At 35.1% G+C, this 25,007-nt stretch overlaps 1 protein-coding gene across 1 annotated transcript in view; it reads right to left on the reverse strand.

The window, feature by feature from the left end:
* The window catches only part of ADGB (androglobin), a 234,675-nt gene that overhangs the window by 27,523 nt on the left and 182,145 nt on the right, over positions 1-25,007 (reverse strand). Inside the window, exons 29-33 of the mRNA XM_025383011.1 lie at positions 21,426-21,537; positions 6,363-6,535; positions 3,801-3,977; positions 2,932-3,034; positions 265-486 (exon numbers count right to left, since the gene is read on the reverse strand). Of these exons, the coding sequence (XP_025238796.1) occupies positions 265-486; positions 2,932-3,034; positions 3,801-3,977; positions 6,363-6,535; positions 21,426-21,537 (787 nt within the window). The remainder of the gene's footprint in view (positions 1-264; positions 487-2,931; positions 3,035-3,800; positions 3,978-6,362; positions 6,536-21,425; positions 21,538-25,007) is intronic.

A 25,007-nucleotide genomic window follows, 5' to 3' on the forward strand; every position in this document is an offset into this window, starting at 1 on the left:
CAGAAAGCCTATACACAGAAAAAAATATACCTGCAAATTTGTGTGTGGAGGGGGGCTTTTGCCAGCTTTTATCTTTTGGTTAATATTTTGTAATCAGGTCCTTGAGCAAATTCCCAACTGTTAAGTAAAATGAAAATCTACAAATTGAAAAGATATATTTTCTACTTTTATAGCCCTAGCCGTCACTTATGTTTAAGTTAAAATCCTTTCCACAATTTTTATTTGAAAATACATGTTTATCTTACCAATGACAGCAATACTTACTAATGTTTTCCTTCCGTGTGCTCTGCTCGCGCTCTTCCTTCCCCGGTGAAGATGCTCCTCCACTTTCGCTACTCGTGGATTTTGCCACATCCCTCAAGCTCTTGGTCAATTGCCACTTCTTCCACGCCACACTCCCTGATCCTGTTTGTGTCATCTCCTTGCTCTCTGAGCCTGCAGAATTCTTTGAGTTTGGCTCTTTTACACCACTTGCAGCTGTTTCTACTACAACAAGACATGTGCATTACTGAAAAAGCTTGCATTCCATGAAATCATATGCAAAGAGTAACAGGGCTTGATGATGGGAGCACAGATTTAGAGCAGATGACTCAAAAGCTCTATAACTTCTAACCAGAGCACTAGCAAAACTGTCACCCTAGAAGACTGACCCAGGCAGAAAGTGTGTCTGGAAACTGCCTCCATGTATTAAAATGTCATATAATAGAGGCTTTTAGAAGTTGGGACAACATAAACGGAAATGGGATATTTGAATTATTGGGGCTGCTGTGAAGGTGGGCCCTGCAGGAAGTACAACTAGCCCTATGCTCACAATGGTTCATAATGGATAGACCTTTATTTAAAATTGTCTTAAAATAGAGCTGAACAGAGCTCTTTCTTGTGACGTCGTAAAGCTAGGAAATTTTTTCTTGATACTCTGAGTCTATTCAGTGTTACAGATCCCTAGCCTAGGAAAAACTATGTAAAACCTACCACAATTTCCACATTATATATAGACATTGTTTTCCTATTTATCAGTTGCGGGTGACCAAATTCATGTTATGTTTTGCATTGAATGAAAGGTGGTGATAGGAAAGTACTTAAGGGCATGAAGAAATGTTGAAATAAAAGGTAGATATGCAGTAGTCAAAGGTCGATTTCTTAAAAATATTATTAAAGTTGATGTATCCCTAGAGCAAGACTTGAGGAGATTGAGGAGGGAAAAAAAAGAGGTAAAAAGGAAACTTATTCCAGTAAGTTGAACTTACATAACATCGACAAATTTCTTATAAAATGTAGCTTACTATTCCAGGCACAGTAAGAAATAAAATAACTAAATAGTGAGACATACAGGGTACATATGAGTCTAAATTGAAATTCAAGAATAGGCAAAATTATTTAATGGTGATGGGGGTCGAACTAGTTGTTACCTTGAGGGAGGAAATGACTTGGAAACAAATGAGCAGGACTTTCAGTATGTGGTAAGTCTAATCTTGATCTAAACAGTGGCTACTGAGTATTCACATGCAAAAATTAATCAAGCCATACAGTTACAATTGGTGGCTTTTATTGTATGTGTGTTCTATGACAGGGTCAGGCTCTCTGAGCCCTGTTCTCAAGTAGGCCTTGTCCTTGGCCTGGTGACCCCAGTTTTAGCAAAAAATCCTGCTAAGTCAGTTTATCCAGAATGCTTCCACCCTTGATACCTGATCAAGTTCCTCTTTCCTGACCCTTGACGTCTAACCAAGTTCCTCTTAGTAATTTACCAACTACTCCCTCACCTGTACCGTTGGTTTTAAATCCCCACTTGTTCCTGTTGTATCTACAGTTAAATTCAACCTTTCTCCCCTACTTCAGTAGTCTGGAATAAAGTCTTTTGGTCATTTTTAATGTATTCAGTGTAATATTTTATACACATACATTAAAACAAAATTTAAAAAGTAATAAATCTATAGCCTAAAGGACAAGAACTGAATCCTATTCACCTTTGTTTTCCTAGCATTACATTAGACTCTAGTAGAGGAGTGAGTACTTGAGGAGTTAGAAATATTTCAAATCCCAACTTCATCACTTTTGAGATGGATGACTTAGGAAGGATAAGGTAGCTCTCTGAGCTTTGGTCTCTTTATCTCTAAGATGACAAGAGTAAGTAATACATACCTCATAGTTACTATAGGTTAAAGTGAGCTAATATATGTAAAATGCTTTGCCTATCCCAGGATAACAGAATTAGGATGGTATTTGCTATTCACACTGTTCATATGAAAAGTTAAGAGATACTATTTTTATAACAATTATTGAATTACATTCCTGAATATACACAAATGGAAAAGCATGATTTGGGATGTGAAGGCCTTCTGCCTCCATGGACACCTCAGTGTGGCGATAATGCAATCGGTCAAGTGGCTGTGAGAAGACATTGGTATTATGAAGGGCCTGTCTGCAGGCCAATTCTGTCTCTGGCTCTGAACTTAGAATATTACTGATGGTCTCTGGTGCCTGTGTGCTTATTGATAAATTGGAATAATATTATAATATATGCTTAAATGGGTTGATGTATGACTTCTTTTTGTTATTGTTTATTATTATTATTATTAGAAATGTGCCAGATTTATAGTAATAAACCTACCTTCAAGTTTTATACTGCTACTTTCTAAATAGGTTGCATCATTCTTTCTGGTTTTATCATTTGTTAAGTGGAGAAAACCACATCTCCTTGCACAGTGTGTGTGATGGGAGAGATGTAGGACTTAAATGGGAAAATGTGTGAAAGTGATTTGAAAATTGAAGCACTGTTCATATAGTTATCTGAAATTGTGCAACTTTGTATGATCCTCAAGGAATGAGGTTCTGAAATGTCTCCTTTTTACCAAGCACAACCCACCGATAATTTTTTAAGAAGTGTCAGTCACAGCACTGTGCTCTGAGGCAGCTGGGGCAGGATCCACTGACCTTCTTCCTTTGGTTTAGTTTGGCTTTCAGATATAGGTGGACTCTCAGCATCAGATGTTTTCTTAATGAACCCGCTAAGGTAATGCAGACGAGCCTGAGAAGCCTAAAGAACAAACATGAGCAGCTTTTTAAAAGCTCTTCAAAAGCAAAAACCAGTACAGGTAATACATATTAATGGTATTCAATCGAAAACGAAACAGGAAAATGTGAATTAAATAGGGCATTCTAAATGAAGCAGGCCAGCTCTTCTTCATTATCAGATAAACTCAAATTCTGAATCATCCATGATTTTGACAGTTATTTTTGAGAATAGATGAAGAAGCAGCCCTAAAAAGAATACGTTTCTGGGCGTACTATCTTAGATGCAGCGGTTCCTGAATCTTTTTCATCTGCCCCAATAACCCTGAATTGTGACACCAAGCCCTTACATGGTAAGTGTCACTGTGGCAATCACTTTTACAGGAGATAGATCAGAGACTAGGTGTGTATATTCCACAAGGGGGCAGCGCATGGTTTTTAATCCATCTAAGGCTGTGCAAAGTGTAGTAAATCACATATTAAACATTTGAATGCTTTCTTACTTGGGGGTGTTAAGAGCAGACATGCAGATGGCCAGGGCTGTGTGAAAGAATGAGGTAACCCATAGTGTGGGCCTATAATTGGTACCACAATGTGCTTTGTTTTTGCAAGTCCTTTGGGTAATCAGGAGGGTAACATTTTACAATGTGGTTATTCAATATCTGTCTGATAAAATTTCAGATACCATTACCAAAGGACAGGCTACATGGTTTTTATCAGCATGACTATTTTTTTCAGAGCATGCCTAAGGAAGAAAAGTAAAAGATGACAGCTTTTCGAAGTCAGATGACCTTGATTGCTCTTCCTGGCTCAGCTGTCTCCCATGCCTGTTTCATGGCTCGGATTTCATCTGCCCGTTCTGTATCCTTTTTCACTTCAAATAATTCTGATTCACTGTGTTCAGTGACCAACCTCAAAATCCAGTAGGGCTTATTTGGGTCTTCTTGTTGAGGGTGAACAGTGGATATCTGATAAAATAAAATAAAAACCTGTGGGTTGCATGCTTTCCTCCTTTCAAGAGGGTCTATATTTTACCTTATGATACATAATTTCACTATTAGGTATTTACTGGAGATAAATGAAAACATATATTCACAAAAGACTTGTACAAAAATGTTCATTGCAGTCTTATTCATAATACACACAAAAAGCCAACATATATGTCTATCAATCAAGGAATGGATAAACAAATTGTAATATAGTCATATAATTGGGTTCTGCTTAATATTAAAAAGTAATAAACTACTGATATACACCACAGACAGATATTATACTTTGATAAAGAAGTTAAGCACAAAAGGGTACATCATCTTGTATGTCATTTGTATAAAATTCCAGAGCAATTTAGGCAAGACTAATCTATGGTGACTGAAAGATCAGTTGTTACCAAGAGATGAGGTGTGAGAATTAGAAAATGGAATGCAAAGAAGTTTGAGATAATTCCCGAGCTTATGGAAATAATCTATAATTTATATCTTGATAGGGGCATGGATTACATGGTGAATACATTGATCAAAACTCACTGAATGTTACAACTGTGATTAGTGCATTTCATGTATGCAAATTTTACTTAAAAGCTGTACACATTAAATTATAAATTGTAACTGTGTTCACTCATAGCATCTCTTCACAAAAATGAGAGCAGGATAGTTGATCATTTCCAGGTCTGTATATACTTGCTATATATTCATTATGAAAATTAACAACATTTTAATGTCTCATGGGATCACCTGCATGGAATGGACCTTAGGCTGGGAACAGAGGCTTGAAACTAATGTGGTTACATAGAACTTTACATAAGGTTGAGACTATGTCAATTATCACTGATAAATAATGCAGTTGGGAAGAGTGGATTGATATAACCACTGAATACAGTTTCCACCTGCAGTTTGATTTCAGTGTTACCAAAATGACCTTGTTTTCTACAATATTTCCCTAATATTCTGGTGAGAACTGACTTTCACAATCGGAAATTATTTTATTTCCTCCTTTTAACACAGGGTACATTAGCTTTTATTATTTTTTAAATTTCTTAATAGATAAATTTATCAGAGACTTTTCTGGGATCAAGATTTGATTAGGAAAGGGAGCACTGTGAAGGTACTAAGGGAGGTCTTCTTATAGGAATCTATGGATTGGGTTAATCTTATTTACTTCAGGGTAGACTTCAGCTAAGAAATAAAATCTTTGAAATCTTTAGGAACCATTCCTGGAGTCTGAAGCAACAAGTCATCATCTCTTCTTATTTGCTAATTTTCTTTTATTGTCTATTTTCCTAATGGTATTGACATCTTACTTAGCTAGTCCTGCTGGAAACCTGAGAGATATACTTTATTCCTTCTTGTTCTTTAACACCCACTTTGGATTAATAACTGCACACCACTTTCTGTTTTCTAGATAGTTCTTGATCTGACCCATCTTTCCTTTCTTTTTTCCTGTTCCTGACACACTTTGCACTCTTTTGCTTAGATTACTGAAGTATTTTCTTGAATTCTTCCTCTGCAGTCTTTTCTCCTTTAAGTCCACACCCTTAAAAGCCACGAGGGTATCTGAAATGTAAATCTGATCATGTTAATGTGTTTCTTAAGTACCTCAAGTTCCAGTCCTGCTTAACCTAGGCATAAATGGTGGGAAGATTTTGTACTCCTAAGTATTTTGTTTAGAGTGCACTGTTTTTAGATAACTTGAAAATCTTCAGGCCTGTGCTTGCACTCCTCAAGTTTGCCATCCACATCCTCTTCCTTACTCCTAATCATTGGAATTTTCTAACTGGCCCTGAAGGAGTTTAGACTCATAACCTCTGGACTGTATAGAAAGTCCCAGCCTTCCAATGAAGCTTTAATGCCCTTTTCCAGCTGACCCTTACTGACCCCTCCAGCCTCATCTCTCATACTTCAATGCTTCAAAAAACCAGATTGAGTTTTCGCCTCATCATGTATTTACTTATTAACTCGGTTCAGAACTCAGTTCCTTCTGGAAGGGGCTGTATTAGAACCTATCCTTTCTACGACTGCACATACAATATTCAACATTATAATTCTGAGTTTACCTTCAGTCTCCTCCATTATTAGACTGTGAATTCTTTTAGGGTTGGTACTGAATCATATTTATCTTAGAAATCCAAGTGCCATGAAGGCTGTTCTACATACTAAAGTGATGGTTTTTGATACTGAACTAGAAAAGGGAGCTTGGGGAAGGTGTCCAAGGAATGTCCTCAAGGTATCTAGATGGTTTCTGGAATCAGGGAGAAAGGATGTTTCACATTTTTGTCCTCAGATGAGATAGGCAAATAAGAATCCAATGAACCTAAAATCATTAAGTAACTCAAATAAAAAAAAAAATTCCACACCCACCTGAGGCTCAAAGCGAGGTGCTTGTTTTTCTTTGGCTGTCTTTTCTTTCTCAGAAGACTTTTCTTTGCCTTTCCTTGTTATTTTGGAAGTTACTGAAGATTTTAGTCCCTCACTAATAGTGTGGGAGTCTGGGCTTCCTAAGGTAATTAACTCCTCATGTCTTTCACCATAAGCTAGAGAGACATAAAAATAAAAAATGATGAGTCATAATATAACAATAAAATAGTTTCACAGGGCACAAGGAAATCAACTCAGGGAAACATGGTTAAGCTAATAGATTTGTATTTTTTTAAACACACAGATTTTTATAAAAGTCTGACTCCTTTTCATAAAATCTACATATAATTCATATACAGTACACTCACCATTGATGTGGATAAACCCGTGGGCTTTGGTACATTTATAAGACTGTGTAACCATCACCACTATACAATTTATTTCCAATATGGATGCCATTTATTGCATTTATTGCATAACTGTGTTAGCTAGTACTTGTAATACAATATGGAATTCATTTACCTCTGCTCTAATCTTTATTATTCCCTTACCTCTGATTGGTTTAGACACAGTTATGTTTTCTTTTTCTAGTTTTCTAGTTTTTTAAGATGGAAGATAATAAGCTGCTGATTTGTGATCTTACATCTTTGCAATACAAGCATTTGTAGCTATATATTTCTCTCAACACTACTTTTACTGCATTCTCTGGTGTTTTTAAAAATTCGTTTCTAAGAATTTCTTAATTTCTCTTGTGATTTCTTCTCTGATCCATTGGTTAAGAGAGTATGATGTCTAATTTTCACATATTTGTGAAATTTTCCAATTTATTTCTTATTGCTTTCTAGTTCCTTTCGATTGTGACCAGAAAATATATTTGTATGATTTCTATAGTTTTACTTTTACTTAGACTTGATTTATTGATTTATATATGGTCTATATTGCAGAATGTTCCATGTGCTCTTGAAAAGAATGTGTATTCTGCTGTTGTTGAGTGGAGTATTCTATAGGTATCTGTTAGGTCAAATTAGTTTACAGAGTTCTTCAAGCCTTCTATTTCCTTGCTAATTTTCTGTTTAGTTTGTCTACTTATTATTAAAATTGCAGTATTAAAGTTTCCAACTATTATTATTGAATTGTCTATTTCTTCTTTCAGTTCTGTCAGTTTTTGCTTCATGTAAATATTTTGAATTCTGTTGTTAGGTTTATGTATGTTTATAATTGCTATATTGCTTGATGAAGTACTCTTTTACTATTTTAAAGTATCCTTTTTTGTCTCTATTATCATTTTTCATTTTAGACCCTATTTTGTCTGGTATTAGTATAGCCACTCCAAGTCTCTTCTGGCTATTCTTTTTATGGTATTGTTTTTTCCATATTTTTGCTCTCAAACTATTTGCATTTTTGAAACTGAAACATGTTGTTTACAGAGAGCATATAATTAGGTCATGTGTTTGTTGGCCATTCAGCCATTCTCTGCCTTTTAACTTGAGAGTTTATTTAACCTACATTTAAAATAATTATTAATAAGATAGGATTTATGTCTGTCTTTTTATTATTTCTTATACACTACATCTTGTCTTTTTTTATTTCTCAATTCCTCCACTACTGTTTACTGCTGTACCATTTTAATTCCCTTGTTTTTTGTTTGTTTGTAGAGATTTGGGGGTTAGTTTCTTAGTGGTTGCTTGGGGATTATAATTAAAATCTTAATTTATAATAATCTAGTTTGAATTAATACCAATTTAATTTCAATAGTGTACAAAAACTTTGTTCACATATTTTTGTCTCCCTTTATGTTGTTATTACAAATTTCATCTTTACACGTATTGAGCCATCAACACAGACTTATGATCATTGCTTTAAGCTGTTGTCTTTTAAATCAGATAGAAGAATACAAAAAGTTATAAGGAAAAAAATACATTTACATCGACTTTCACATTTATCTATGTAGTTTTACTGGTGCACTTTATTTCTTCGTGTAGATTCAAGTTACTGCCTAGTGTCTTTTTTTTTTTTTTTTTTTTTTTGAGACGGAGTCTCGCTCTGCCGCCCAGGCTGGAGTGCAGTGGCCCGATCTCAGCTCACTGCAAGCTCCGCCTCCCGGGTTCACGCCATTCTCCTGCCTCAGCCTCCCGAGTAGCTGGGACTACAGGCGCCCGCCACCGCGCCCGGCTATTTTTTTGTATTTTTTTAGTAGAGACGGGGTTTCACCGTGTTAGCCAGGATGGTCTCGATCTCCTCACCTCGTGATCCACCCGTCTCGGCCTCCCAAAGTGCTGGGATTACAGGCTTGAGCCACCGCGCCCGGCCGTGTCTTTTTTTTTTTTTTTAGCTGGAAGACCTTCCTCTAGTACTTTTGTAGGGCAGGTTTGTTTTCTAAACAAATTGAAAAATATTTTCAGTTGTTTTCCTGGGATATCTTAATTTCTCCTTTATTTTTGAAGGACAGCTTTTCCGGATAGAAAATTCTTGGTTGATAATTTTATTTGCAGTTCTTTGAATATGTCTTCTCACTGGCTTCTAGTCTCCCTAGATGTTGATGTAAAAATTTGCTGTTAATATTATTGAGAATCCCTTGTATGTGATGAGCCACTTTTCCCCTTCTGCGTTTGAGATTCCTTGTCTTTCTCTTTAGAGAGTTTAATTATGAGGTGTCTAATTCTAGGTCTCTTTGAATTTGTCCCATTTGGAGTTTGTTTAACTTCTTGAATGTGCCAATTAATGTTTCCCATCAAATCTGGACATTTTCAGCCATTATTAGTTCAGATAGACTTTCTGCTGCTTTCTCTTTTTCTTCTCCTTCTGGAGTTCCCATTATGTATATGCTGGTGTGTGTGATGGTGTCCCACAAGTCTCTGAAGATCTCTTCCTTTTTCTTCATTCTATATCCTCAGACTGCATAATCTCAGACTATCTACCATTTTGTGGAGAAAGCTCTGCACAATCAGTAGTTTTCATTCAGCTTTGTAAGTGCAGTCTTCCAGGAAATTATCAAACAAGTCAAATAATGATAAGTCTTTGGGAATAAGACCTTGAAATAAATCCAACTCCATTTTACTTTTTCTGGCATCTGCCAATATGTGCCAGGAATATTGGCTGTTTTTTTTTTTTTTTTTTTTCCCCAAAGCTACTGGTGAGCTGAGGAATGGGACAAGTTAAAATGTCATAAAGTTTCCTACTCTTACAGAAATCCAGCTGTTTTTTTCCTTGAACAAACAATCCTCAGTTGTTGCAGACTTTTGTAAGCTTCCAGAGTTCTGAAAAAGTTGACTGTCAATTTTTTTGCCAGGTTTTTCATTGCTTTTATGGAGTTACTAATTTTTGGAGTTGTTACCCTGCCATTTTCACTGACATTCTCCAGGATTTATTTTCTATCCAAACCTTCTGAGGATCTGTGCATGCTGTTTTTCTGAGATAGGGTCCTGGAACAGTAGAAAAATTCATAGAGCCTGGAGGCCTTGTCACAAGTGCATGGAATTACAGAGCACTCCGTGGAGGAAGGTGAGATTACATTCTAAGCAGTTCGGCTCTTGTCTGTGATGGGTAGGAAAAATATTGACTGATTCAAAAGTGAGTAAAAAGTTAACAGAAAGAGAATAAGGTTATCTAAATGAGAGGAAGGATAAGGTTTAAAATTAGAGATTTGGAAACAACCTCAGGAGAAGAAGAAAAAAAGAAATAAAAACAAAGATTTTTATAAAAAGCATATAGTAAAATCAACTTTTCTCAGAAACCCAAGATAGAAAGTAGGAGAGGCTACAGAGAACACTTTTTATCCGACATTCTTTTACATCTTTTGTCAGCCATAAACTTGGGGGTGGCAGAAACACTGCCGTCACAGAAAAGCAAACTCAGTGCTGCTGCTTTTCAGTCTCCTCAGATCCTAACCCAAATATGAGGTAACCAGTCTTCAACCACCCTCACTGGCCACAGCTACCACCTCAGCTTCTGGTCCCAAGAAAATCCAGGTCCTAGAGCTCTCAATGCCAATAGAGTGCGGGATTAACAGAATTTTAGAGCTCTCTTTGTGGCCCGTTTTAGATAAGACAATCTCATAAAAACTGAGCTAGAATAACTCATTATTTTCACTTTGTGCTGCCAGACAAGTCTGTATCTAATAATGCTGTGTTTGTTGTCACAAAATATTGCTGCTAATGCTTTGCTTATTGTAACACAACAATTCACAATGTTGGTGAGTGTAGAAATCATACAGATAACCTGTAAAATGCACATCTTGAGGTCCACCCCTCAGAGATTCCAACACTGTAGTCCGGTGAGGGGCACAGAAATCTACAGTTTAAAATTTACCTCACGTGATTCTGATACAAGTGACCCGTAGGTTGTACTTTGAGAAACACTGCTTTAAGAAGTCTGTACATTTTTCCCTTTTGTCAGAGAAGTGCTACAAAGGGATGGGCTGAAGGGAAGAATGCCAATGACAGGGTTCAAAGAAGCTGAAGGTACCCTTACAAGAACACTTCTCAAACTTTAGCCTGTGTCAGAATCACTTGAAGGGCTTACCATAGAACAGATTTCTGGGCACCAACACGAAAGTTTCTGATTTGCTAGGTCTATGATAGGGCCTCAAAATGTACATTTTTCACAAGTTTCCAGATGGTGCTGAGGCAGCTGATCTAAGGATCACACTTTGAGAACCACTGGTTTACTTTTAGAAGAGTATAATTACCTTTCCCCAACATGAAGGACATGAGCCTTATGCTTCATTAACCTTTTCTAACAATTTAATATGGAAGTGGTGAGGGGAAAATATTTAAATAATGTATTTATTTATTATTTAAATAATATTTATTCAATCTTTACTGTGTTTCTTTCTAAGTCTCAAGCGTCCCAGCAGGGTATATTCAGAGAAGTTATATAATTTACTCAAGTCTCCCAACTGATAAGAGTTGAATGTGTATTCAAATGCAAGTTCAAAGAACCTGTCAGTCCCTTTCAAACTGGAGTCTCGTAAGTCATCCCATGAGCAGTGTAAAATAGTAATTGTAAATAGCCCATATTTATACATTGCTTGGTGCCCAGTTATTAGCTACTTTCAAATTGGGGGACAGACCACCCTACCAGACTGCAAAGGGACTGTGAGAACTCTATAAAAGTGGAAACTTGCCCTTCTGCCGACAATCCCAGCTGCTGAGAAGTCTTGCTGTGGGGAAAATCCTTTGGTCCAATAGTCAAATGACCCGGAGGTGAATTCTGGTTCAGCTGCTAAATAGGTTAACTTTTGTAGGTTTATTCCATCCTTTGAGTCTAAGTTTCCTTCTCTGTGTAATGGAGATACTAGCACCATACCCAGAGAGCTTAAAATAATCAATATAGAGCATTTAAAATAGGATCATATCTGGTATCATACACCCACTGGGTTTTTTAAATGCTTAACAAATGTCAGTTGAAATTGAATCTCAAGCTGCCCCTTGAAGCATTTCTGGGGCTTTCTTGTCTTACTACACATAATTTTTAGTGTTTGAGTAATACATTTGGGTGTATTTGATTCCACCAAAGTTAACATATATAATATTCAATTTTACATACACAAAGTATCTACTAAAGTGTCAGGCACACAGCAGGCATGTGCCATCCTTCTTCTTTACATTCTTAATATATAGAATAAAATAATTTCCAAAATTTTAATGGCATTATTTAGGGTTACCTTTTCTCACATAAATTTTAAGTTCTTTGAAAGCCAGAACATCATTATATGCCTCATTTTAAATTCCTAATTTCATCTAGTATAATGTTGAACTAATAATATATACTCATTATCAGATTGTTTAAATTTAGTACATAAAGCTTTACAGGAAATATGTATGTGTTGGGAGTACATATAGCAGTAAGATGCAAGAAAAAACCATTCTACTAATCCAAGAATTATGAAACATGTTACTTCACATTGCATATTTATGTAATCAGAAGACCTCTAGAGGAAATGACCATTGGAATAAATTAGTATACCCATGGAAGAGAGGAAGTGCTCAGGGAGTACTTGTTGATGAAATAAACTCTAAAGGCCATTAACATTATGCCTTTAGGTCTCCTCTTACAGTATCCTGCATATATCCAGAACACAGTTGACAGAAATCTTCAGTGGATAACAAAACATATAAAAGTTGTAAAAATTCGGTTTTGTTTTTATGATTAAAAGTGAGTGCTTAGGTTTATATCTCAGAAATAAAATCTGGTTGGAATTTGAAAATTTACATATTTCTAAGCTAGAATACCTGTTTAGAACAAAGTATACATTTATCTAGTACAGTCATACTTGATAAATATAAATAGAAAAATCTCTTTATATATATAAATAATATACATATAACATGTATTTAATAATGTTTGGTTTCCTCAAGGACCTTGAATTGACTGCACCATGCATTCATTGTGCCAAATTAATAACAGTACAATATTAATTACAGCTAAAGGAATAGTGTCATAATACTGCTAATAAAATTGAATGAGACTTGAAACCAAATATTTTTGAGAATGACAAGTTTATATTTGTTTTTGCAAATAGATTACAACTTCAAAGACCCAGGCCAGCAACACAAAAATGTAACATATTGGCAAAAGGAATTTAAAATCACAACACCATTAATTATACATGAAGGCAGGTGACATCACTAAGTACTATCTGCTCAAGGTTCTCTAGCCTTCTATTTTCTTAAGTGACCATGAACCATCTCAGTAAGCAATTTTTACCAAAACTTAGGTATTAAAATATACTAAAGGTGGCACTGTTGCCGCATGTTAACCAGAGACCAAGCTTTCTAAACATTTATAATAGAAATATCCTAAGTTGCACATAGCTATATTTCAGGTCTTATTCTTTCTTATCATGGGTTACAAAAACATGAAATTTTGAAAAAAATATATATATACTGTATTTTTCATATAAATTAAATGTTGAGTTTAAATAAGTAAGTGGGGCAACATTGACTTCAGGATGAATATCAGATTTAACTTAGGTCATCAGTGTACTAATAAAAAACAACAACAGAAAACCCTTAGCCAATTTCTTCTTGATACAGAGTTTTATATTTTAAAAGTAAGCTGGCTGAGCATAGTGGCTCATGCCTATAATCCCAGCAATTTGGTGAGGCCGGGGCGACTGGATTGCTTGAGACCAAGAATTTGAGATCAGCCTGGCCAACATGGTGAAACCCCATCTCTACTAAAAATACAAAAATTAGCCAGGCATGGTGGTGCACGTCTGTAATCCCAGCTACTTGGGAGGGTGAGGCATAAGAATCCCTTCAGCCCAGGAGGAGGAGGTTGCAAAAAAACCAAAGTAAGCTAAGTGGATAAATTAAAGACATTAGTAACTGAATTTTTCTATGTATGTAATTTTTCTATGTATGCAGTAACTGATGTGTGAAATATATCATACACTTCAAATTAGAGCAGGTAGATTTTGAGTTGTATATATAATTGATACATAGCAGCTGAAATATTGACATGCTTTAATCAAATTGACTAAATATTTATAAACATGACATTAAAGATTTAATTATTCTGAATTTGAAAGCTGCTTGGCTTTCAAGAAGATTGCCTGACAAAATATTCTTTCAAATAGAAAATTTTCCTACTTCATTTTAAATACAATTTAACTCTGAATTTCTTTGCTGCTTTTCAGTAACAAACATACTATGTAATCCAAAGTGTAATTTGATTTTAGCAGCTGGTCATTCACACATAAAATTTTCAAATGTGATATCAGGAAATAAAATGTAATTATTTCTGAAGACTTATTTTTTCTTTGGAATACATAATAATGATAATAGCATTTTGTTGAGTGTTCATTCATATTATTAATTTTGCACCATTATCCAATTCTACAGATTTACATTTTTCTATTTCATGAATTAAACTACTATGTTCATTTCAGATATTAATGTTTTTATCTAGTTTGCCACTAGAATGTTAATAGTTACCCATCAATGTACGGAAAAACATAATATGGGTCATATATATCTGATAGATGTCTTTATATTACTTTTGTGCTCACTAAAGTAATATAGATAAAGACATCTCTCAGAGACATCATAAAGATATGAAACCAGTACTATTGTATACTGTTATTTTTCTCCATTCAAAGCCCTAGATGGAATTTAATTTCCATTAGATTCTTAGCTGTACCAGCCACTAACTGTGTGACTGGGGGCAAGTTTCTTAAACTGTTTGTATCCCAGTTCCCTCATCTGTAAAATGACAATGCTGTAGTAATAACACCTACTGCATAAGTTTATTGGGAAGATTAATTGGGTCAATAGATGTAAAGCCCTTCTTGGACATAAATGTTAGCAGTTCCTACCAGTACCATCAGTATCACCACTACCACCAGTACTATTATGACAATACAACTTGTTAGAGTATCTAAAGAGCTTACATAATACAGTGGAAGATTCTGGGCTTTGGAGTAAATCAGACTTATGTTAGAACTTTCACTCTGCTCCTTCCTAGCTATGCAAACTTAGGCAAATTATTCATAGCATCTAAGGCTCATTTCTTCATCTGTAAAACTGGGATGGTAATAACTACTTCCAAGAGATTTTGTGAGAATTGAGAAGAATGAATGAAAACTACTAAGTAGAGTAAGATGGACATAATAGCACTCAATTATAATTAGAATAATTAAACTTCTAGATCTCTCCAGAATTTTCTTATTTATAAAATTTAAAAGTACCATATTTTTCCTGATTAAAATTGTATGTGCTCATTTAAAACTTCCCATTTACCTATTTTTCATTAAAGCTTGTTTTTAGATATTAAAATACAAGTGATAAAGTAAAATTACAAATAATTTCAACACCCAGAACTAACTACTTTAATGCATTGGTATGTATGATCTTTATTTTTCTCTGTGTGTATGCCTTTTCTTCTTCTACCCACTTATGTATTTTTAAAGAGAGGTGGTAATTTAGGGTCACTAATGTCTAACATTATGAAGTCTTAATATTAATAATTATGAATTTCTGTAATCTAAAGTGAGAGGAAACATTTCTGAATCCTCCCCACCATTCCTGATGTAGAAGGAAATGGGAATGGCCTTGAATAGTGAGCTACGTGCAGATAGCTCTCCTTGTTGCTCTGTCCCTCGTGCTGTGTTCTCTGGCAGGAATCAGTCCCTCTTTAGGCATACGTGATGCCCAGTAAGTGCTCACTTCCTCCACACATTCCAAGGTGTCATTTCTTTTATTTTCCTAAATATCCCAAATTTACAAAATTTTACATAACACACTCAACATATAAGTACTGAAGCCAAATTTCTAATTATCACAGAAGATATACACAGATATTTAAATTATGTATATATATGTTTTATATGTAATAAATACATTTAGTCAAATATATTATATTTCATATGATATAATAAATATAATATACATATTTATTATATATTATATTTATTATATATTGTATAATTACATATTAATATAGAAAAAACACAATACTGCCCTCTATCAGAGACACGAGTAAAGATATGAAAGCAGTACTACTGCATATTATTATTTTCCCCATTCAAATGCCCTTGATGGAATTTAATTTCCATTAGAATTCCTAGCTGTGCCAACAACCAGCTGTGTGATATATATATAATAAATATAATATATATATTTAACTAAATTTAAGAGTATTTAGAGATATTTTTCTTTTGCACGATATTAGACATCAATTTACTTTAGAGAATTGGAAGAAAGCAATTCTAGTCAATAACATTGTACTATATGATGCTATTGTTCCCTGAAAAGCTTAAAACTTTTTCACAAATACCTCCTCCTTATGATTGCACATTTTTATAAATCTTGTTTAAACATTATTCAGAAACAAGTTTTCTTTGTGAGCAAGATCTTCAATTGAACTCAGCAAGGTTGTTCTGTATTTTTCCTTTTATGATTTATGATGAGATTATTTGTTTTCTGTCATATGGATCTAGGTTTATAATTTATGATTACTCTAAACAACAGTAGCATGACTATTTTGAGCTTATTGAGACAGGTGTAACACACTATTATAATATAGAAATCAAAATTATAAAGAGTTACAGGCAACTCATGAAAAAGCCCACACTGTTCAAAACAAAAGCAAAACAAATCAAAACTGACTGTCATTCTCTGATCCATTGAAATTCTTAATTCTCAGAAATGTAATGTAAAATCTACCAGTCCTATAAATTATCCTTGAAGAACAAAGTGGAAATGAGAAGAGCTTTGGTGAACAGACAAGCACACACAAAACTGTGCTGTTTCTTTATTCTTTCATTTCTATAATTGTGAATATTTTATTTGCACTTAACTCTTTAGCATAAAATATTTAATTCCACTGGTATTAGGTATATACTCTATCTACTTCTTTGCAGCAGGGGAACACAAAATTACCACATGATTTGTACCATCCATTATTTCAAACAGGTTTCTGTTAATTGATAGAGAAAAAGGAGAGAGAGAATTTGGTGGGGGCCGGGGCCAGGGGCAGGGGCACAGTATGAGCTAACAGATTTTGCTTTGAACCACAGGGGAAGTAGGGATAGGGTAATGGTTACTTTAAGTGAGAACAAAAGTGGCAACCTGACGGGAAAAAACATATAGAGAAAGAGAACACGGTAACATGCAAAGAGAAATAAACATAAACAACTGATAGATTTTTTTTTTTTTCCATTTATTTTCCATTAGAACTTGGTGGGTGTGGGTGGTCAGTTGCAAAATAATCAAAGGGCTCAAATTCAGAGCAGTAGATAATCCATAACACGGGGTTAGGCAACGTTAGGTGGGTCCAGGAAACCTTCACAGCTGAAGATCCAGAGAAGGGAATTGGGCCGGAAACACAGCCTCAGGGAGCAAGCTGCAAGGAAGTGATTGCCACAGCCAACTGCCTGTGCAACCACAACAAGGGAATCAACGGGCGTTTTCGGGCGTATTCAGCTTGAGACGTGGCCTGCAAGGAATTTTCAGCTTCCATATGACATTTACTCACAGAATAATTGTGTTCTCTTCTAGTAGGCAAGAATATGAGATCGAAGCCGTGTCTGCTATTTCAGACATTCCCAGTGTGCTGGGCTGTGAGGGGAGGTTGAAGTAGAATGGGCAGATGTTTTGGCAAAATTCATATTCCATGACTATCCAGGGATTGTGCGAAAGTGTTTTTATGTATAACACTATGGAGCAGTAGCACAGCCACTTGTTCAAAAAACAATGTTCAAACCACCCCAGCGTCTGCTTTGGAGTTATCCACATAACACACATGAACAGCAAAGAGGCGGCCACTCTGTGGCGCCTGTGCTACCACTTTCTCTTCCTGTGTCTATGTGGAACATTGATAAAAGATCACAAAACTTTCTCGTTGAGCCTGAACACAGCCTCAGAATCTTGCCCACATAGCAGGCCAGGATGCCATTAGGATTTACACATACCTGAGGTCGCTGATGTGGCATGTTCACGCATTCATTCAATAAACACTTATTGACATCTCCCGCTGGTGCTAGAGATGCAATGATGAGATCAAGGAAGAACACATCCCTGCCCAATGAGAGAGCAACCTCAGAGGAGGCCACACAATGTGATGCTATTTGTGATACGTTGCTATGGAAGCAAACTCAATACATTTGAGTGGAAATGGGAACTCTTGGTATCATATATTTTTATAGCTTTTCTTTGAATTTTAAGACACATAATAGAATCTATACCTTCTAATAAAGTAAGCCTAGCAATAACAGTTTTCTCTTAACTTCTATACACACAAACTTCTTTAAGTTCTTTCTTGATCAGGTCCAGGCAGATAATAGAAGCAAGCAAACACCTGAACAGAGTTGTTGGCAATTAATAAATAGGGTAATAATAATAGGAGTAGCTTATGTGTATCCTTTCATTTACTCATTCAGCTAATATTGTGGGGTGCTTACTGTGCGTATGGGATCTAACTAGGGATAATGCAAGGGACGAAACAGGCAAAAATGGACAAAACTCAGTCTTCAGGGGCTTGCATTCCAATACAGGAATATAAATGATAGATAAAAATTACTGCTTCTTAGAGGACGAAAAGGACTAAGAGTTTATGTCTTATCCTAAGTGTGTTGTATGTACACTAGAAATTCTGAATGATGACAAAGCCTGCTTTGGTGGTGGCTACCCTCAAGTGTTTGAACTCAGGTTAATGGGGCCCAGGAAGAAATGGAAGCTTTTACATTTTATGTTATGCCCTTTTGTATTGCATGGGTTTATTTTATTTTAAAAATAACATGCATATATTATTTTTATGGTAAGGCAATCAAGCTTAAATTTGAAAAAGAACATAAATAGAAAATACACATTCTTTCAGATTCAATTATTAGATTGCCCAATGGGCTATAAAGCTTACAGATACAGGCTGTTGGAGATTGCCTTTTGATTCTCTTTTTTGAAAGCGATAAGTTTCCTGGCCAGGAATATTGAGAGTAGTTTATATTTTGAAAAAATAAGCCAGAGTACTCTTTCACTAGAAAAATTATTCTTGGCTGTATGAATGTCTTCTTTTGAGAAGTGTCTGTTCATATCCTTTGCCCACTTTTTGATGGGGTTGTTTGTTTTTTTCTTGTAAATTTGTGTGAGTTCTTTGTAGGTTCTGGACATTAGCCCTTTGTCAGTGAGTAGATTGCAAAAATTTTCTCCCATTCTGTAGGTTGCCTGTTCACTCTGGTGTTAGTTTCTTTTGCTGTGCAGAAGCTCTTTAGTTTAATTAGATCCCATTTGTCAAATTGTGTTTTGTTGCCATTGCTTTTAGTGTTTTAGACATGAAGTCCTTGTCCATGCGTATGTCCTGAATGGTATTACTTAGGTTTTCTTCTAGGGTTTTTATGGTTTTAGGTCTAACATTTAAGTCTCTAATCCATCTTGAATTAATTTTTGTATAAGGAGTAAGGAAAGGATCCAGTTTCAGCTTTCTACTTATGGCTAGCCAATTTTCCCAGCATCATTTATTAAAGAGGGAATCCTTTCCCCATTTCTTATTTTCATCAGGTTTGTCAAAGATCAGATGGTTGTAGATGTGTGGTATTATTTCTGAGGGCTCTGTTCTGTTCCATTGGTCTATATCTCTGTTTTGGTACCAGTACCATGCTGTTTTGGTTACTGTAGCCTTGTAGTATAGTTTGAAGTCAGGTAGCGTGATGCCTCCAGCTTTGTTCTTTTAGCTTAGGATTGTATTGGCAATGTGGGGTCTTTTTTGATTCCATATGGACTTTAAAGCAGTTTTTTCCAATTCTGTGAAGAAAGGCATTGGTAGCTTAATGGGGATGGCATTGAATCTATAAATTACCTTGGGCAGTATGGCCATTTTCACAATATTGATTCTTCCTATCCATGAACATGGTATGTTCTTCCATTTGTTTGTGTCCTCTTTTATTTCACTGAGCAGTGGTTTGTAGTTCTCCTTGAAGAGGTCCTTCACATCCCTTGTAAGTTGGATTCTTAGGTATTTTATTCTCTTTGAAGCTATTGTGAATGGGAGTTCATTCATGATTTGGCTCTCTGTTTGTCTGTTACTGGTGTATAAGAATGCTTGTGATTTTTGCACATTGATTTTGTATGCTGAGACTTTGCTGAAGTTGCTTATGAGCTTAAGGAGATTTTGGGCTGAGACGATGGGGTTTTCTAAATATACAATCATGTCATCTGCAAACAGGGACAATTTGACTTCTTCTTTTCCTAACTGAATACCTTTATTTCTTTCTCTTGCCTGATTTCCCTAGACAGAACTTCCAACACTATGTTGAATAGGAGTAGTGAGAGAGGGCATCCCTGTCTTGTGCCAGTTTCCAAAGAGAATGCTTCCAGTTTTTGCCCATTCAGTATGATATTGGCTGTGAGTTTGTCATAAATATACAGTCAACAGACACATGAAAAAATGCTCATCATCACTGGCCATCAGAGAAATGCAAATCAAAACCACAATGAGATACCATCTCACACCAGTTAGAATGGCAATCATTAAAAAATCAGGAAACAACAGGTGCTGGAGAGGATGTGGAGAAATAGGAACACTTTTACACTGTTGGTGGGATTGTAAACTAGTTCAACCATTGTGGAAGACAGTATGGCGATTTCTCAAGGATCTAGAATTAGAAATACCATATGACCCAGCCATCCCATTACTGGGTATATATCCAAAGGATTATAAGTCATGCTGCTATAAAGACACATGCACACGTATGTTTATTGCGGCACTATTCACAATAGCAAAGACTTGGAATCAACCCAAATGTCCATCAGTGACAGACTGGATTAAGAAAATGTGACACATATACACCATGGAATACTATGCAGCCATAAAAAAGGATGAGTTTGTGTCCTTTGTAGGGACATGGACGCAGCTGGAAACCATCATTCTCAGCAAACTATCGCAAGAACAGAAAACCAAATACTGCATGTTCTCACTCATAGGTGGGAATTGAACAATGAGATCACTTGGACACAGGAAGGGGAACATCACACACTGGGTCCTATTATGGGGTGGGGTCGGGGGAGGGATAGCATTAGGAGATATACCTAATGTAAATGACGAGTTAATGGCTGCAGCACACCAACATGGCACATGTATACATATGTAACAAACCTGCACGTTGTGCACATGTACCCTAGAACTTAAAGTATAATAAAAAAAAAAAAAAAGAAAGAAAAATTATTCTTCTGGAATTGAAGAATTTGTGAAATATTTTAAAGCTTGTATGTAATGCTATATATTCTCAACAAATATGGGCAAATATAATTTTATAAATAGAAAAATTTCTTATACATTTTTGAAATGTTCAAAAGTGTAATCAATTAGTAATTTTTATTAACTAGACAAAATGTGCTTGCATTACATCTAACTAATCATATTTTTTCCTTATAAAACAGGCGGTAAAAATATTGAAACGTATAATCAATTAACACAACAGGAAATGTCACAGGATATAGAGTACAAATTATAATGTGTAATAAAACATAAAATGATGTTTTCATGACTAATCAATTTATTATTAAATATTTAAATATCAACTTATTATTCAAATGTGAAGTGCATGTTTAAACATTTAGGGTGACATACCTTTGGTATTATTTTTCTTTAAGTCTTTCAGTGCTTGAACAAATGTCAGCTGGCTTTCAGTGAGAGGCCAACTGTTATACAACACCGAACACTGTATAATATACTTGTAATTCTGTGAAATAAAATGCAACGTTTAAAAATGATAAGAACACACATGGTATGTGCCTAATGTCATTTATTATGCTAGGTATATGATAAATACAGAATTTTCCAGATCAGACAGCCATAATTTAGTTAAATAATGCTGGATGTTCTCCAAAACTCTGTAACACTACACTTTATAAAAGTTTAATAACCTCACATCCCCACCAACACCTGCCACTACCCAACTTTATAATTTTTGCAAGTGCAGTGGGTATAAAATCTCACTGCTATTGTATTTTGCATTTTTAAGATTACTATAGAATTTGAGTATTTTTTCAAAGCTGTTGGCCTTTAGGGTTTTCTCTTCTTTGTGATCATGGCACAAAAAGTAGTCTCCTACATTATTATTATTTTTATGGATTAAAATTTTATAGTTAAATGTTCACTATATCTGGAATTCAACTTTATGTATGATGTTAGCTAGTGATCTGGTTTTATTTGTCTCCATGGAGATGTAATTTTCCTAGCACAACCTTCTCAATAGTCCACCTTTTCTTCATTGGTTTATGGTGTTGCCTCTATTCTATATGAAATTTTCATGAAAATATGAATCTGTTTCTATCTTACTTTCTCTTATTGCTCCATTTACCTATGTATGCATTAATTAATACTGTTTTTACTGCTATATCTTTTTGTCTTTGGAAACACTAAGACACACTTTGCTCTTTTTTTCCCAAGTTTCCTTAGCTATTTGTGAATTATTATTCATTCCTATGAATTTTAAGTACCTTTAGAAAATTTCGGAAAAATACAGTGGGAATTTTTATTAGGATTGCACTGAATTTAAAGACAGATTGAGGATAACATATCTTTATACTGTTACGCCATCTCACTGAAAAGCATGAAATGCTTCTCTATTTATTCAAGCCATCTCTGTCCTTCAGTTGGTTGGACTACTTTCTGTATCCTTTATTCAAGTGTTAAGCTTTTCTATGTGGAAAACTGACATAATTTTGGTTAATTTCTGGGTATTCTGTGATTTTGTTGCTATTATTAAAGGCATCATATTCTGATGTCTAATGCATAGTGCCGGTGTAGAGGGAAGCTACTGATTTTTGTAAGTTGTAGTAGCAGCACAGTATCATGATTAAGGGCATGACCTCATGAGCTAGAGCTGTCTAGGCTGAAGACCTGCTGTAGCACAAACCAGCTGTTTGGCTTTGAGCAAGTCACTTAAGCTTCCTGTCCTCCAGGTTCCTTGACTGTGAAATACAGATAATAAGAATATTTACTTCAAGAGACTGAGGTGGGCGGGTCACCTGAGGTCAGGAGTTCAAGACCAGCCTGGCCAACATGGTAGAGAAACCGTTTGTCTAAAACAAAACAAAAAAAGATTAGCCAGGCATGGGGGCACATCCCTGTAATCCCAGCTACTCCGAGGCTGAGACAGGAATATCGCTTGAATCCAGGAGGTGGAGGTTGCAGTGAGCTGAGACTGCACCACTGCACTCCAGCCTGGACTATAGAGTGAGACTCTGTCTCAAAAAAAAAAAAAAAAAGGAAGAAAAGAAAAGAGTTGATAAGGAGATTTAAAGATCTATGTGTGAAGCACATAGTATCAGGTGCATAGTAAGTAATAAGTAAGTCAATACATTATTAGTTATTACTATTAATGTCTTTGGCAATTTTGCTAAGTTTGTTTATTCTGTTGTTTTTTCTTGGGCATGTGATTATATTATCTGTGAATAATTCAATGATTATTTAGAATAATCTTTTAATTATTTTGTTCTTTGTATCATTGGTCTGGCTTTCCATGATCAAAATATTTCAGTATTAAATACTAACAATGATAGCAAGCATTCTTTTCTGACTCCAATTTTAATAGGAACACACTTACACTTCCCACATTAGTATAATGGTTTTATATATGAGATTTGGCCATTAAGTGTAAAAGTTTTGGCATATAACATTTTTGATGAAGAAGTTCTCTCCTATGCCTAGTTTGCTAAGAGCACATTTTAGAAATCCATAAATAGGTGTTAAACTTTGTCAGATGTTTCAGGATTATACGATCATTCTCATCTGGTCTATTACCGTAGTGACTAATACTGATAGATTTTCTAATGATAAAAGATTTCTGAATTTCTGAGAAGAATTCTGTCTGATTGTTTAATACACTGCTAGAATTGGATATCTATTATGTTATTTGTAATTTATCACCTATGTTTATAAATAAATTTTACATTAATTTCTTAAAAAGGATTGGAAAGCTATATTGTTTGTTTTCTGTAACAAATTACTTTTTAAAAGTCTGTTGGACCTATCCTGTAAAGCCAAAAGGGCCCATGGTGTTTTGGAAAGGGAAGACTTAGAGGACTTTGAATTATCATTTCAATTTAATTATTCTTTACTGTTTTATTCAGATTTTCTGTTTTCTTGTGAATCAACTCTGCAATTTCTCCTCTCCCCCACCCTCAGGAAGTTATGTGTTACCCCCTCACCCCCAGGTTTAATTTAATTTAATTTAATTTAATTTAATTTAATTTTAGACAGAGTCTTGCTCTGTTGCCTAGACTGGAGTGCAGTGGTGCAATCTCGGCTCGCTGCAACCTCTGCCTCCCAGGTTCAAGCTATTCTCATGCCTCAGTCTCGGGAGTAGCTGGGACTATAGGCATCTGCCACCATGCCTGGCTAATTTTTTGTATTTTTAATAAAGAAAAGGTTTCTCTACCATGTTGAACAGGCTGGTCTCAAACTCCTAGTCTCAAGTGGTCTACCAGCCTCAGCCTCCTAAAGTGCTGGAATTATAGGTGTGAGCCACTGCGCCTGCCACCCCCCTCACCCCTACCACCCTGTAGGTTTTACATTTGCTAGCACAGAGCTGTTTCTAATACTCTTATTTTTTTAACCCATTGTCTGTTGTTACACCTCCACCCTATTTTTTGTTCTGTATTTGATTAATTTAGATCTTCTCTCTCTTTTTCTCTTTTTCTTATTTGGTTTTACTAGAAGTATGTATATTTTATTAATCTTTAAAAGTAGCTTGGGTTTTATTAATCTTTGTTTTTTATTCCACATTTCATTGATTTCTGCTCTCATCATTATTGAAATCCTTTCTTCTTTTATCTTTGAGTTACTTTTTTGTTCCTTTTTTGAATTTTGATTTCAATAGCTCAGCTCATTTGTTTTTAATCATCTCTGCTTCCTAATGAATTAATCTAAAAGCTGCATTGTATTTTTACTACTAAAAATAGTAGTAGTAAACAAATGCTATTTTAGATGTTGTTTACAAATTTTAATTGTTATTGAATCTTGTGTATTTCATAATTTATTTTCTAATATTCTTTTAAACTAAAGAATTATTTAGTATATTTAGTATATTTTATTTAGGTTTATCATTTGTAAGATTTAAAACTCCTTGTTAATTATTAGTTTCTATTTTATTGCGTTATGTTCAGATAACATACTATACGATAGGGATAGTTTGGATTTTATTGA

This window comes from Theropithecus gelada, chromosome 4 (assembly GCF_003255815.1).
Source record: "Theropithecus gelada isolate Dixy chromosome 4, Tgel_1.0, whole genome shotgun sequence".
NCBI classification, from domain to species: domain Eukaryota; kingdom Metazoa; phylum Chordata; class Mammalia; order Primates; family Cercopithecidae; genus Theropithecus; species Theropithecus gelada.